The sequence below is a fragment of the Topomyia yanbarensis genome, chromosome 3 (genome assembly GCF_030247195.1).
Source record: "Topomyia yanbarensis strain Yona2022 chromosome 3, ASM3024719v1, whole genome shotgun sequence".
Classification (NCBI taxonomy): Eukaryota; Metazoa; Arthropoda; class Insecta; order Diptera; family Culicidae; genus Topomyia; species Topomyia yanbarensis.
In genome coordinates, this window is record NC_080672.1 from 69,052,088 (window position 1) to 69,068,953 (window position 16,866).

Below are 16,866 nucleotides of genomic sequence, written 5' to 3' on the forward strand. Positions count from 1 at the left end.
CATTAATTTGTTTATTTGGTTGATTTTGTTGTTTTTAGCTCTTTTGTATATTCTTTTAAAATTTAGTTTTCCTTTTGCTTTTTTAGTCTTTTGCCGTTGATCGCCGTTTAGATATTAGTAATTTTTGTAATTACTACATTTTTAATTTTGCCATTTCCTTACTTTTATAAATACTATTAACAAAAGTGGCGCTTTTCAAAGTCACCAAAACTGTCGAAGAGGTATTAAAAACTCCCAATGTATAAAAAACTCTACGTTGTTTTCCTTCATTGGCACTACAAACAACTAGAGCAAAAAATGGTACATAAACGTAAAATTTTAGTGTACTATACATAATATCTGTGAACTTCCAATGGATTTCAAACATTGACTTTTTTGTACTCAGGCAATACACAGTGGTGGAGGCCCGTACGTTGGACCCCCCGGGCCCGTATTTTATCTCTGCGGCCCTGCAAAACTCATACGAGTTGTGAATAAATCTGGATGGAACTGACAGCGCCGTAGCGTGGTTATCTAGAACCTTTCGTGAAATGCCGGTTTTTTGTCCCTTCGGTTTTTACATTGGCGTCCGTTTTCAGTTTGACTTGCGAACAATAATTTAGTATGTACTTAGAAGTGGCTTTTTGATGATTTTGATTTATTTTATGACTTGTTCCAATTTTTTCATATGGCACCCTTGGCGGAGACCAACCCAGCCAACAACACACTGATAATATATATTCGTAAATAAAATAAAATCGATCATGCAATGCACGAATTCATTCGTCGTTTTCTGCAACGAAGTATTTTCGTGCATTCTAAATAGTAGGTTTCGTTAATTTCATAAACAAGAATGGTCGCTTGGTGAACGAAAGCTTTCGTAAATTTTACACATTTACTGTATACTGCACGAATGTTATCGTTGATAACGACATTATTTTTCTTGAATGAAACGAAATGTTTCGTTTATGTTAATAAACGTTTATGTATATTACGAACGATTTCGTTGGTAATTCGCCTCATTCACATAGTGAATCTAAACAGGGCGCAACTGCGCTTAGCAATACCACAAATATGAGCGGGCAATCACCGTCTAATGTCTCGCAATTGCACCAAATATATTTAATATTGCACTAATACATACCTTTATTTTAGCTGGAGCATCCATTTATAACAAATTTACTACAAAAGCACTCGTTAAACGCTAGGATGGGCCTAATGTTATAAAACGTGATTCAGAAATACGACGGTACCATTATTCGCCTTGTTTGCTTCAGATACACTATCACAATCAAAACAATCTTTCCGCATCCAGCACACAGGAAAGAATCAGCAGTGCGGCCAAACTAAAACGAATTTGAAAATATATTGTAATGCGATTTCAGAGATTTAAGTTATTCCAAGTTATTCAACTGAATGCTGATTTAAGAGTTTTTTTTTTCATGACAACGCAATATTTGATGTGAAACTAGTCATTACCAGTTGTTGGGTTCGCATGGTTATTCCTTGCGAGCGCATGGAACTGCTGAGGTTGTTTTATGTGTGTAATGTTTTGTTTGTATTGATCTGGCGGAAAAAGTGGAATGCTACAAATCATTCGATGACGTCCATGATCTGGATATACCTGGAATATAAGGCAATGCGTTCCGACCAGATTTTTTTCAATGCGATGAACTTTGGCACGCCAAGAAGGGCTATAATAAGAATATTGCAGTTTCACTAGATGTACATAATAAAACACACATTTCTATTTATGCTGAAAATTAAGAAAATTCTGCAACATGATTATTATATTGATGTTTCAGAAACATTGCACTGATATAGCTTAATTTAAAAGTTGCTCAAAAAGTAGAGCTGCCCTCTAATAACTTAATAGGGCCAAAAGAGGCTCATAACCCTCATGCTTTGGGCATTCATACACGTTGCGTGAACTGTTTGGATTTAGTGTCGAACTAGAGCCAATTTGGTGTTAGTTTTGATACATCGTCTAACTGGCAGCAAGCTGGTGTCAGTTGCAGACGAGTGGAACACGAAATATTAAAGTACAACTCTTCAAAGTTAGGTCATGTGCCCTTATGCTCAAATTGGTTAATCCAAGACAGGTTGAGTAAAAACTACAATTCAATAATGTTATGTGACAAAAAGGCATGCTAGATCCCATAAACATGCTTTTGAAATGAATGGCCACAAATTTTATTCCACAACCTTCAAGTTGAGCTAAGAAACCCTTCAAGATCATATTTCCAGCTAGACAACTAGTTGACTACTAGGATCCAACATGAGCTTTCTCCTTCCTTGACCCAGCAGTTCCATCGTTCCTCTCGACTGTCATTGCTCAATCAATCCATCCATCCGTTGGTTGCTCCCAAAGGCAGGAAGCCGTAAAATACGAAAACTGCTTCAACTAACCTGGGAAGTGAAAAAAAAATCTTCAGGCCAGCAAAAACTAAACACAGCTACAACTACGCATGTAGGATGAGATGAACAGGTAACTTTTTCAACTGGACGATGAGGACTGGACCGAAGCGGCAGCCGAAAGTAGAACGGAAGAATCCATCCAAAAGGAACTGGCGGGTTTCGGCTAAAAATTGATTATCGAGAGTGACGATCGCCAGTCAACCAGATGCGCGCCATTCTTCCGTATCCCTTAGGGATTGATGAACCACCGCCGCCGAGTAGAGGATCAGCACACCCGAACAATCAAGCAAACCAAGAAAAACCGAGGGCCTACCACGCGGCTAATTTATTAGAATCTGGAAGCGGCGATCTTCGCGTCTGGCTTCGTTGGCGATCGCAGACAACATCCCGCAAAAACCAGAAGCGCAGACCACTGGAATTTGAGGACGGATTTTTCTTCCGCTCTCTCTCTATTGAATTGCGAAGGTCCTACCGGTATCTGGAATGCTGATTTCAGTTTTTTGGTTGCGAAGATTTTTTTTTTCTTCATGGCCAACTTATCGCTGGAATCGGTTCAATGTTCCATCAATTAATTGGCGATCGATCGCGCGAATTCGAATCGTTTCCGAGACGCTTTTCCTTTATTTGGCGACCGGTGCGCGCGAGCATTTTGATCGATTCGCGCCAAATCAGCGTATCGTCGTGAGTTAAATCGTCAACGCCGTGGCGCAACAATTAAATTGATGACGGGAGGAAAACAATAGCCCCCGTCGGTTGCGGGTTCTTTTAACCGCCACCGCCGCAGCCGCTGCCGCCACCGGTGCGAATATTGGCACGTTTCGCTGTGTACCTATAGCTGCAATTGTGGTTGTCGGTGGTCATGAGGAGAAGGAGGAAAAAAACAAAACCGAACCCGAACAGTAGCCGCCGCGCTTACAACTTACACGTACCTACCGGTGCATCCAGTAGGTAGGCATCGTTATTAAATTCCATAATTCTGGATCCATCGCGGTGGCGGTGGTGGGTTTCGGCTTCCCGGGAACCGGTAACTAATGGTGCAATTGGAACGTGTGAACATGCGCACGAAATGTAACACCGCACTGGCGGTGTTTGACTGTCTGGCGCAAGTGCGAACTGCACGAGGTGAGACTACGCGTGATTGATCGGGAGGAGGTTGCGTTTTTTTTTATAATATCGTCTGGTGGAACAAAGGGGAAAGACGCAGGGCTCACAGGGCTAGTCGTTTTATTTTTGAGCCACAGCCGGGATAAATTCGTAGCACTGGTGCTGTATTTCTACGGTGCACTAAGAAACGGTTTTGAAGTCTGTCGAAACATGTCAAGTTCCACAACGGAATGAAATACCTAGGATTTCCTTTGCGTAGAACTGATGATGTCTTCAGGTGGGGACGACGTAAACATGTTATCGATACGATTAAGAATGGGTCAGTGTTGAATGCAATTTCGAATTCGAACGAGTCGGAATAGATGGATATTTCATTAAACATTTATCAGTCTTGTATTGGTAATTGGAGTGACAAACTGCTTAGTCGAAACATTTACTGAATGGAGCCAGTTGAAATAAGCAAATTACTATAATGGTAACAATTTTTTATAGCTGGTGGTTTGTTCACGAAAAGTGAAGCTTTGCGGTACTACATTTTGTTGCGAGCCTTGACCTTCTGTTTCGGTAGTCATTGAAGCTGATCGGTAGTGTGGAAAACAGTTGTAGGGCTAGAGCTGTGTTTCAATTGAACACTAAGAATCGTTTTTGGCTAGGGCTCAAATATACAACGAGGGATTTATGAGCCCAGCGTCTTACTCTCTGAACCACCAGACCAGGGCTGGTTTGTACAAATTAATACAAGGGAAGGGAGCTTTCTTCCAGTGCTCGTGACGTGATTTCTTTACCATTTTGTGAAGCGAAAATTCATGCGCGAACTGGCTAATTGGTGACAAGTTAATTACACTTAGTTTACAGTCGATGCGAAGTGTTGGTCACACCGATTCGCTACGATCAGATAAACTTTCCCGAAACCGTTATTGTCACGTAGAGCACACAGGTATGTTACCTCCCGAAGAAGGAGTGGTGGCAGTGGTTGTATAATATTTATTATATCGATGGCGTAGCCAATGAAGTGTTTTAAGGGTTGAACCCTTCCTCCTCCTCAAAACAAAAAAGAACAAAAGTTTCGTAAATAACGTATACGCTCAGACCCAACGCTGTCGTCCTTTTCTTTAAAATTGTGTTCAATGCGACCGAGTTTTGGAACAGCCTCTGAGCGTGAAAATGGAACTTAGGCTTATAGAAATCGCCTATCTTCAGTATCATCATCTCCGGAATGCAGTATTGATATCGTTCAATACGTTAGACTAAGCCGAACGTTTCGTTTTGCGAAACAACTTAAAGCACATGGTTGAAAGTGACAACGTTGGAATTAAGATGTGTATAGAAAATGACTATACAGAGGTAAGGCTACATGACCTATCAGAGCGCACTACTCCGAAGCTAATTTTAGAATGCATGTCACAATACGAGCCTCGGATATCCGGAGACCACATGCTCCGGCGTCTCTTCGACGTTCTCACACGTTTGAGATGAACCGATAGGTCTACCTTCCTTTCTCCGCATTATCCCATTCCTGCTGCCACCTCCCATCGAATGGATTCTCACCATCTTCCTCACGTTTCTGGTGTTTCTCCGGTTGTAGCACTCGATATTGTCCACCAGAATGATACAGATGTAAGAGCTCGCAACTTGTTCGGCTATCAGCCGGAACGTTCTATTCAGCTTTTCGAGGTTCCGCATGATGCTCAGCGCCGCCCCACAGGAAGGAATCCCATATCGTGGTATCGATGACGTAACACTAGATAACAGACGTCTCGTCTGCTCGACGTTTTGCATGATCCTCGCTATTGCGTTCGTTGCCTTCGTCGACTTTTCGCAGGTGTAGTCGACGTGGTTATTGAAAGTTAACCGGATGCATTCCCGAGCCTTCTAACGTCGATCTGCTTCTACTGAACCGCTTTACAGTTGCTGACCAACAACACCTCCGTCTTGTGGCGAGCTATCTGCAGTTTGACACCATTCATCCAGCTCTCGATCGCGTCTATTGTCTCCGTCACCGACACTTTCACTTCTTCTAGTGTCTCACTCATCACCGTTAGCGACACGTCGTCCGCGAAACTCAAGATTTCCGCTTTCCTCGGCTCCCGCAGTGTCGAGACTCCATCGTACATCCCGTTCCAGCGAGTTCAACCAAACTGCATCTTGAACAGTCCGCGCTCACCCTTCGTGCACTTCGTCAGCCTGCAAAGGATGATTCTTCCCAGGAGTTTTTAGAATGAATCCAGCAAACATATAGGCCTATACGGGGCCGGATCGGCCGGTGACTTCGCTGACTTTGGCACCAACACCAGCTTCTGCACCTTCCATCATTTGGAGAAGTTGAATACATCTAAATACTTCTGCAGCATCAACATGTCCGGGTATTCCAGGATATCAGCTTCTACGTTTTGTATTCCATCAGAACCAGGTGTTTTCTTTGATTTCAGTGGCTTCCATGCTTCTGCGAGCTCTTCATTAGTCACTTGCCGATCATCCGTATTTGCTCATTCTTCTTCACCGTACGGTGTCGGTGGACAGGTAGTTGGATCGTACTTCGGTAAGAGACATTCGCGATTATCTTCGTCTTATCTGGGCACATTTCGGCTGGCGTCGTCGAGCTCTTCATTTTCGCCATCCAAGAGATCCACTTCTCGGCACATCTCCTTGTGGCAACCTGACTTGCAAAGCTTGGTCTCTCGTTTAAAATCGCCCCTATCTTCCTGAAACGTTGCCTTGCGCTCTTCTCTATCTAGCTCCGAAACTGCTCTCTGAGCCGGGTTCTGGCTCTAAGACAAGCAGCGCGTAGCGTACTTAGCATCTCGTTCCACCAATAAGCTGGACGCCATCTATTGCGTGGATCCAGTTTTCGCGGCATTGTGGCTTCACAATCCTTTTGTAAGATCCAGCATCCACGTTCTCGGTCCTGCTGGCCGATCAAAGTGCTTCCACGAAGAGATCTTTGTTTGAAGGCTTTCGTCTTCCGCCTTCGCTTGACTGTCATCCTTGTCCGTGTTGTAGCAGGGCTCCGTTGGCCGAAACGGTAGCGAATCGCCTGGTAGTCACTATAGGTACAGTTCTCACATACTAGATAGTATTCGCCGTCAGTGAAGGACTACATAGTGTGACGTTGACGATAGACTCCCTCCCATCTCTCCAAAATTTGCTAACAAAACCTTAATTGAACAATCGTACATCTAACTTCGTTAAAGCTTCTTATGTTGGTTACTCTGCAGCCCCACTCCACATTCCAGACATTGAAAACACCACTAATGACCAGCTTTTGGTCAATCAACTGCTCTGTTAACTGCGTTAGGCTAAACTGCTCCACTGTCCACCTTGGACGAGCGTAACAGCTGCACACGAAGATACCGTTGATTTTGGCGATCACGATGCCTTCGTGTGATTGTTCTATCACTTCGTAAATGAGTAATCCGTCCATAACTTGCATCCCAGTCGTTCCAGTTCTATCTGCCATCCAGCTATCGTTAACAGGGGGACTTGATACGGCTCTGCAATCAAAGCGACATCACATCTAGTTTCTGTCGTAGACTTCCTCAACAGTTGTTGTGCGGTTGCACAGTGGTTCAGATTCAACAGGGTTATCTTCATTACCGTTGGCCTGAAGTTGCCCTATTCTAGACAGGACATTTGAATCCACCGGTGTGATGGTCGTTTCCGTTCTCTGGAGTACAAAGCATGCACTTCGGCTTCTGCGTAAAGCCTCTCGCAAGATGACTCATCTCCCCGCATTTCCAGCACATCCTGGATCTATTCGGGTCTTTACTAGCCCCTACCAAATGTCCCAAACCCAAACACTTGAAGGTTCCATCCAACCGTAACTTTGGCTACCCCCAGCACCATGCCAGCAGCAGTTATCGGCACACAAATCATTACTGGCTGTGTCCCTCCGTACCCCTTCTTTAACCGTATCGTCAAGTGAACTACGCCCAGGTCGCACTGTTTCTTCAGCGCACCTCTCAGCTCGTCTACCGTTGTAATTTCATCCAGATCCAAGCACATAATCACCGTCTCCGGGATTAAGGCTTTAACGTCTGCCTATTCACTTAATGATTTGGTCATAATCTCCTGAGTAGTCGAGCTGTTAATCATGGGATCCTCCTTCAACTCGAAGAGCATCTCAACTTTTTCGGACGCCTGGTTCTTACCACGTTTTCCACTAAATTTCTCAGCTCTGGATCCTCTCAAACCTTCTTGAGCAGCGCTGCATGCGTCGTAGCTATGACGAGAACGGCTTCTCCCTTTGGCGCCCTCAGGCGAGTCGGGGATTTTCATTAATTCTTCTGCGTGTTGAAAATATTTAACCATTTAAGATTTTTGGTGTTGATGGAATCGCTAGAAACTTCTTGTTTGATCTCAAATTTCTAAGACCAGAAGCTCTCTGTTTCGGCTTTATGTGAGCTATCCCGAACTGTTATATTTGACGGGTTCTTAAGAGAAACATTATAGCCTGCACAAGAACTCTCATCGGTCTGTAGTTTTTCGGAGCTGTTACAGATGGCCTCCCAAGGGGATCGTCAGAGCCGCACACTTCCTGGGCCAAGATAGCACAACAAATTGTCGTGGTGATTGACGTAGCTTTCTTCAGTATTTTTGCAAAATAGTGCTTATAGCATCTTTTAAGAGAACGCTTGCGATTTTCCAGGCGTAGTTTGTACGCGGCGCATGATAACAGACCATGTGGCTTCTTTCCACAATTTGCACACTTTTCAGCATTTCCAATGTAAGAGTCATTCTATTCTTTTTCCGTGCACTTGATACATCGGGAGCTTACTGTTACAATTGTTCACTCATTTGTGTTAAGTGCAATGCAAAATGCGTGATACACCTAGTGGAACTGGCAAAGACGAACCTTGCCGAGTAAGACGTAATTAGGCATAACAGTTCCATCCGTCTTTTCCAAGGTCACCCGATACAAGTTTGAATGGACATTCAATTTTGTTCCGTTCTGTGCGATTGCCATTTAAAATCTACACCCACGGGGTCCTTTAAACAGCCAAATCGAATGGATGAGCGCACCGTCGATCTCAACTTTGTGAGTGGGTATGTAGACGCGGTAGCCCTGCGTAAAAAGCTTACCGCAAGTATAGCATCATTTGCTTGCTTAAGACAGGCCGAACTTTCGAGATATGACATGGCTGAATATTTCTGCGTCAGGTCTCTTCAAAATATGTAGAATACTTGGCGATTTATCTGTGACCTGAAAGAAGATCAGACACGGTTCGACCGAGGTCAATGTGTATGATTTTAAACGAGCGGCCGAAATCTTTAATGACGCATCGTGTTCGACATCCATTTTACCACCAGCTAAATTTTATTTATGAATGAAGTCCGGTGCAAACTGAACACTTAAAGAATACGAAGGAAGAAACAGAAATTACGGAAGATATAATTAATTGAAAAACAAGGTAGAGGATAGTAAAGCAAAATGTGGTACCTATCTTCCCTTGGTCTATGGCTGGAAGATACCGATTTTCTAAGGCATTTTCTGGCACGATGAATGTGAAAAACATATATGAGCAAAATAGATTATAAAAGCATTTTTGTTTCACTCGAATGCGCAAAAAATGGGTAGGTAAAATCTGGGACATAACAGGAATGCTGTGACGGCACTGGAATTAGTAGTTCAAATCTATTAATTTACTTTATAAAGGGTGAATTATTGCGACACTTTCAAACTTGCGTAACTTATTTCAACCTTGGTCGAAATAAATCAAATTTGGCCCAGTTTCTCTTTAGAGTGTATTGTACACATTTGCTAAGTTTTTCAGTTGTCAGTGAGAATCCGGTCGAGATGGAAGAAAATCAACAATCCACCAACGCGACATAGACGACGTCTTTGGTTGAGTGGTAACCGTGACCGCCACTCGCCCCAGTAGGTCCGGGTTCAATTCCAGGTGAGCTCGGTGAGTTTTTGTGAGATAAAAAACCTGTGGTCACGTCGTCCTTCGGAAGGAAGGTAAATCCGTTGGTGTCGGTCCATGTGTTGATGGGTAGAAACATAGAGTTAAAGTTAATTTGAAGGAGTCTTGGAGTGGCATGGAGAACCATCCTATACATCGATTCAATGATAGGGACCTCTTAGGTCAATTGTGCCTAGGGGCTCCGAGCAGTCTTAAGACGGCTCTGTTTGATACTTCCAAAGATTGAAGGATTCAAAGTTTGAGACTGAACATGGAAACTGTAAACAAATTGGAACGACGGAAAATTTGAGACTAAGTGTTGAATTGATTTAAAAAAAATGGCTACCTATTGGCAAAATAACAGGTTGATTGATTGACAGATTGATTGATTAATAGATTAATCAATTGATTGATTAACACATTGACTTGAGCTTGTGCGACCACCCCTGGCTGCTACTCCATTATCGATCGGAACTAGCTGAAGTTGCACAGGGAATAAGTAGATATAATTATACTTGGGAGTAGCGAAACATCTTTCAATGTGCAACTCCTGGTAATCGTAAAGTATTGATCAATATCGGCGCCGGCCAGGCCCGAACGTAGATCGCGGAAGGAAAGGGAAGGAATGGTTAGTCCGATACTTGCTTTTGCTAGAGACCGTATATACTACTGTGCACTCTACAAGTATCACAGGATGAGGATATTTTTGTTAGTAAGAGTATAGAAGTTGGATCTACTTCTTCTTTACCGAGGCCAGAGAGGTGACTCCACTATCGGGACTAGATATCGATCCACCAAACTCATGGACCGGTTAAGTGTTTTACTTCCCTTCCGAAGGAAGACGTGACCACAGATTTTTTCCCCTCAGGAAAATCTCAACGGCCTCGGCTGGAATTGAACCCAGGCCATGAGTGGCGATCACGCTTACCACTCAACCACCGGGGCCGTCCAATTGATTGATTGACACATTGGTAGACAAACTCACTAGCTCAAAACCAATGCATGCATCTATTGTTGATGTCCCGGAAGAACAAATTGCTGACCTGGGAACGAACCCAATCATCATAATTGGTCATTTTCTCTCGTAAAATTACAGCGCAAAAAAACGTTAGGGTTAAAAAATGACCCCATATGAATTCCCACCGCCAACGACAGCTGCCAATCAGCATGCAAACCACTGTGCTGCAGTTTCTGCAGCTTGTCCCTTTGATCTGGAAGCGCCACTTTCGAACCAACCTCCTGCTGCTAGCTCCACTTGGCCGGCTGGGATGGGGTTCGCGAAAAATTGCAAAATTTGCAATTCCATCGAGTGCTTCCTCGCCGCGACCGATGCGACGGGCTGCGCAACCTCCAATGTCGCGCGAAATAAAGATGTCTCTGTCAAAAATCGTTGAGCAACGACCCCGACACGACGACATCCGACAACCAAGCCACAAACGCAAAAAAAAATGATCCGTCGTCTGTCGCGGTGAACCGGGTGAAAATCGATGAGCCAGGCGACCAGCCAGGGCTGCGACGGCAACGGGGAGACTTTATTATATCGCTCACAAGCCCATAAATATAAATAATCCCTCTTCCGTTGATCCGCTGGGAGAGAGATCGCGGGGTACGGTGGGATCCAGTTTGAGGTTAGAGAATAGCGCTACAGGAAAGCGCAAACGGTGCCCAGCCAGAAGGTAAGATTGTTCATTCAGATGTCAATAAATTTAATAAAAATATTATAAAAGTATAAATATTGAAACAATTGCACGGTTCGGCGTCGAGGCCGGAGCCACTTGCTACCCGTGTTCAGCACTGGATCAGCGGAGTACAAATTTATTCAGTAGCCTTTGAGTGACTTTATTTGTTCCGCCAATATCTGACTGCACCCTGGGATCCCATGGGATCGGTCCGGATCAGCATACTGCTAATGCTGCGGCTACTAAAGGGTCTGATTGTATTATTTAGCATAATAACAGTTGCGCCGCTACGTACGCAAAGGGCCAGGAAAAACTTCCGCTGGTTGGCTGGGATGGCATAGAAAGGAAGCATAAATCCTACCCCCGCCGGTCGTAGCTTCGATGCTAGTGAGAAAGCTGTGTCGATGGCGGGGGAATGGAGGCGACGATCGGCGTAATAAATTTTTGACGTTCGCAGCAGCAAGTTCTGCGCCACTGACCACGGTGTAACTCGGCGCTCTGAATCGGGAGCAGCAAAAACACAAAAGGTTGCACATTTTTACACGCTCGGACGTGCGAAGGTACAAGGATATATGGGCCTATTGTTTCGCGGTCGATCGGCCAAAAGGTGTCCATTTTCGTGCTTTCTACCCAGAGTGAAGACGTTTTTCGCGGATCGCTTTTTAATGTTCTTTTTATTGAAGTGAGGCCATTGTTGACCGGCTACAATGTGTTCCGAAGCTGCCGCCGACTGACGATCGTTGACGATCGATGGCATTTTCAACTACTTTTGACAGTGGAATTCGATCAGTGGGGGTATTTGATCCTGATCTGCCTTCAGTAGTGATGGACAAGTTTGCTCGCAATAATCCTCAATTCTGTACCAAGCATTACAATTATTACGCTTACTAACACCTCATTTCTCCTCCTTTCATTACAGTGGGTCTCTCGCCGAACCTCCCCTCGCCCGGTTCCGTCCAGCCGACGACGAATCTGTTCGGTGCTGCTGCAGCGGCTGCCGTCGCTGCTGGGAACCCCGCCAATGCACACGCCCTCGCCGGACTGGTGTCACAGCACCGGCTGCTGGAGCTGTCCCGGTTCGGATTGCGCGGGTACGACCTGGCGCAACATATGCTCACCCAGCAGGGTGCGGTGTCCAAGCTGTTAGGTAAGTGACACTCATTATCGGTAACCCCTTATGTATTACAATATTTAAAGCATTTTTTGTTTTTGATTTGTTCCGATTCCGACCGGAATGGGATCGAAATTGATCCCAGCGGCAGCTGCTGTGTGGTGGTTTGGAACAGCCAATTATCATCAGCTCCGGCTAGTAATTATTATTTTTTATTTTCTCGGTTAAATTGTAAGTAACGGTCGAAATAGACCACTTTAGGGGGCGTGGACCTCAATTTCTTTTGATGGAGAATTCGATCCAAAATAAGAAATTTTGAAAGAGAAAATGATAACCCTTAACTGATCGTAACAGTGAGTGTATGAAGCTGCTGTCGATTCTGGTAAACAGACAGAAGGTCTCTCAGCTATCCACCGGACTGAGGGGTATCATTACTGGCGTTCTGGTTGACGACGACTGATGCGTTCAACGGGGGTTAACCGAGTGCCGCTCGCTGGCACCGCTTTGTCAGATGACGGTGATGATACCGGGGCTATTGTATGCAAACGAAATTATACGGTAAGGTCTTGACAGTGGACGCCGATTTGGTCGACAGTGGGAAACATTTGTGCTACGGGGCAGGTTTTCCCAGGTGACATTGACTTCAAACAGTAACCGTATGGGAAGTTTAGGAAGTTGTTTGTAAACAGTTTTGTACAGCTTGACTAAAATGAAGATTGAAATATGCAAAGAGGCTGATAGGTGGCATAATTTTAGCAGGTTCATATGTACTTATGTCGTTAAATAAATCGTTATTGGGTTAGTGGAGTTCTCGCAAGGCCGTATTCAAGCCAATGAGTGCCCCTGAGACTATTTAATTGGGTGCCCCAAATATTGGAACAGCCGTTCACAGATACTTTTTGGCAATTGCAATTTTGCAGAAATAATTGATTTAGACACATTTGCCTGCCTAATATTAATACTCCTTTCAAAATATCGAGTGCTCTTGGGCATACAAGCTTAAACTTGTGCTGACGACGGTATTGGGTGGGAGCAGCCAAAATTGGGAATCTATCAAAGCCGACTTACGTCGAGTCGGGCACTACTTATCTGAGGGGCCCCTATAAAAAACTGTAGGGTGGAACGACTAAAGACTACTCTGATCATTTTTACAAATTTAAGTCAAATACATGTTGAATTTATTAATAAATTAAAGGATGATTTCTGTGACATAACCGCAATGTTGTGAGTCTGGCTATTCAGCCCTAATGATAATCAATGGAATTATCCTTATAATCGTTTATCACCCGGTATTCCTGAGTTTATCCAATTGACTTCGCCACTAGTACGAAACTAGGCAAACTAAAGATGACTGTCCACCGAGACGGTCGCCTCCTCTTACTCATATTCTCTATCGGAGTTGATCCCAAAAAGAGGACCAACCCGAAGGATTTGAACAGCAGCTTCGACTACAGTCACAATTCGTTCTATTCAGGATATGCGGCTCGATGCATGTAGGGTTTGTACTACCTATCCTTTCTGGCGAGTACCGGTTCTACGGTACTGAAGCTCTCAGTACCAGTAGTACCGGTAAAATACCGATACTGGAAAATTTTTGTCCAAAAAAAACAAAAGAACACCAGAGCACGACTGAACGACTGAAAAAATGTCTCCTTTTTTAATTCTCTTAATTAATGCATTTCATAGAAATTTGTGGAGTATTCTGGTAAAAATGGTATTCTGGTCGTAAAGTTGTGTTTTAAAACCGCCCTTTTGAGGGCAAAAACATTTCACTCAAAATAAAAAAAAAACAATTACTACTCCTTTGTTGCTTATCCACTGCACAAATAGTACCGTATCGTTCCTCCGGTTTCGCCATAAAATCAGAAAACTGCAAAAGTTAAACGTGCTGCCAGAGTTATCATTGCGACTAATTTTCAAGGGGAAAGTCTGGTGTAAAGTGCTTAAAACGAAGGTTATTTTGTTTTACGATTTTGAAGGCAAGACAACAATGGATCTTTTGTGTAATATTAGGATTTATTTATACATTCATTGTGCACCAAAAACCTGTTTTAATCCACCTAGCGGTGCAATTGCGCCTTTCTCAATCATAAACGTTTCATGGATTCCATGGTGGATTATGTTCAATTTAAACTTTTCAATGAATAAATTACATTTTATTATACATGACCAGTGATGTACCAAATCGGGGTATTATAATATTGCTTAAATCTGAAAATTCTGATAAGTTTTGGTCAATTTAATCTTCGTCTAATCGCTGATCATTTATTTATAAATTTTGTAGATAAATAAGTGATATGTTAGCTGTTCAACATTTTCCAATCTAAGTCGATTGCGTTTCTTACTGTGAAGGTAGATATTTTAATTGACCTACCTAACTTCGTTAAAAGTGGAACAGCACCTAAAATTAGAAACAAGTACGATAAAAGTGGCTTGGCTCTAAAATTCTGATTTTCACTAGTCAGAGTAACTATAAATATTGTTCGATATAAAAAAAATGTCTATATTATATTAAACTAGCTAGAATATTTGGCAGTGGACTAAATTAGACACCGAAAATAAAAATCACAAAAACAAAGCATGCTTTGTAAAACCCGTTTTAAATATATTAGAATGTAAAAATAGGATATAAACTTCAAGCGTAAAAATCGAACAGGAACTTTTCGATATAAGAGTCGATTAAAAACAATCTTCAGTATGAAAACATTAAAAAAGATACACGATTTTTACAAAGGACTTTTCTTTATTCGACTTTTTTTATCTTGAAGGATACGTTATACACATTTTCCTGTGATAGAATTATACTGGAGGGTCATCCTTGCCTACTTTGTCGGATGAGAACATTCTATGCGATTCTTATGTTAAAGGACCCCTGTCCGATTTTTACGCTTGATTTTTATATTCGGTTTTTACATTCTAAGTTATTTTCAATGGGTTTTGCAAAGCATCCTTTCGAATTTTATTTTCAATCGTTCGAATATAAATGCCAGAGTTTTAGAAACGTTAAATGAACCTCATAAAATTTATAAAACGAAACAACCCATGTTTCACTCAATTTAAAATGATTTGGGACAAAAACCTGTTTGAAGCCCAAAAATAAAAACCCGGGTAGATGGAATTTTTCCCAGCGGTACATCACTGCATATAACCGATCCGTATGAAATTTTATAGATATCTATGGCGATTATATACCTTTCATTTAGGACTAAGCTTGCGAAAATCGTCCCAACCGTCCCCATTGAACTGATATGAGTTTTGTTTAATTTTGATATGTGGCGACTTTGCCGGGGCACTTCTGGAGCTGTATATGATGGTCAATGTGGTCGACGAGACCGGTTGACTGCCGGTGACCTAGAACTGCAAATGTAATTTGTTTGATACACATACACAGTTTAGCGAAATGTTTACCTTTTTGCATTAATCGCGGTATCTGTTTGAGTCGAAATTTTCTGACCACATGCCACGACCCGTAACACCGGAACCGTAAGCCGGATCAGAATGAAATTTAATACAAGTCTACGGGGTTGTAAGAGCTTTCATTTAAGTTTAGTCCAATCGGTCTAGCCATCTCCGAAAAACTGATGTAATTATTGTTATATGTTTGGATACTTCCGGCTGGGCTTCCGGATCCGTCAATGGTGGCCAATGTGGCCAAAGATACTTTAAATGACTGTTAGTGACCTAGAAATAAAATTGGCGCAGTTGTGGTCACATTTTTGAATAAAAAAATCACCTTTTTACATTCATCGCAGTATCCGTTGAAATCGGGATGTTCTGCGTGATCGTACTCATCATCCTGTAATTCAGGAACTAGAAGTCAAACCCAAACAAAATTCAATAGCAACCGATGGCAACGTTGAACCTTTCATTTAAAACTAAGTTTGTGATAATCGGTTCAGAAAATGCCAAGAAACCGATGTGGACAAATTATAACAAGATTTTATATGTAACCGTACTCTTCAACTCGTATCTCAGGAACAAGACATTTTGTTAACATGTCTGCACATACACATACACATTCATACACACATACAGACATTTTCCGATCTCGACGAACTGAGTCGAATAGTATACGACCTCGGCCCTGCGGGTCTTGGTTGGAAAGTCAGTTTTTAGAACAATTGCATAACCTTTCTATATGAGAAAGGCAAAAACACATTTGCAATCACGCTGAACCACACATACAAGCGTTCCAAGAGTAGACGTCCAATCATTTCCACGTCGAGGAGTGCCACGGCAAACACTATAAATCTTGATAAAACTGTTTTACACAGGAAATTCAATATGATTTATAAAGCTTAAACTTGCAGTTACGCGATGAACAAAAAAAAATCGAAAAAACTTTCGGAAAATGGCTTCATAAAAACCGAAAAATCTCACACTTTACTGTAAAATTCGCTCACTTTTCTAAAAAATAATAGAGAGAACAAATGTTTTGTCCACTTATCTGTGGTTCATCGATAGGCTACACATATTGTGCATTCTCATAAAAAAATCAAGTTAATTCGTTGATCAGTTTTTGAGTTATTGTGTTCGCCAATTTGAAAAATGCGGTGTCGAGAAAAAACGGTATTAAAGGGTATCCCACATCAAATTGTATCACCGAAAAAACACTGTATAAAAATACCCATTAAGTATTTTCTCTTGAAAATTTTTGGTAGAAGTAGTTTAG

The 16,866-nt window shown here is 42.4% G+C and overlaps 1 protein-coding gene across 3 annotated transcripts in view; it reads left to right on the top strand.

Moving 5' to 3' along the window:
* Positions 1–16,866, top strand: part of LOC131688861 (paired box protein Pax-6-like) — a 227,209-nt gene that overhangs the window by 91,871 nt on the left and 118,472 nt on the right. For all 3 annotated transcript variants that reach the window (XM_058973439.1, XM_058973440.1, XM_058973441.1), the window contains exon 2: positions 12,003–12,230. In XM_058973439.1, coding sequence (XP_058829422.1) covers positions 12,003–12,230 — 228 coding nt within the window. The remainder of the gene's footprint in view (positions 1–12,002; positions 12,231–16,866) is intronic.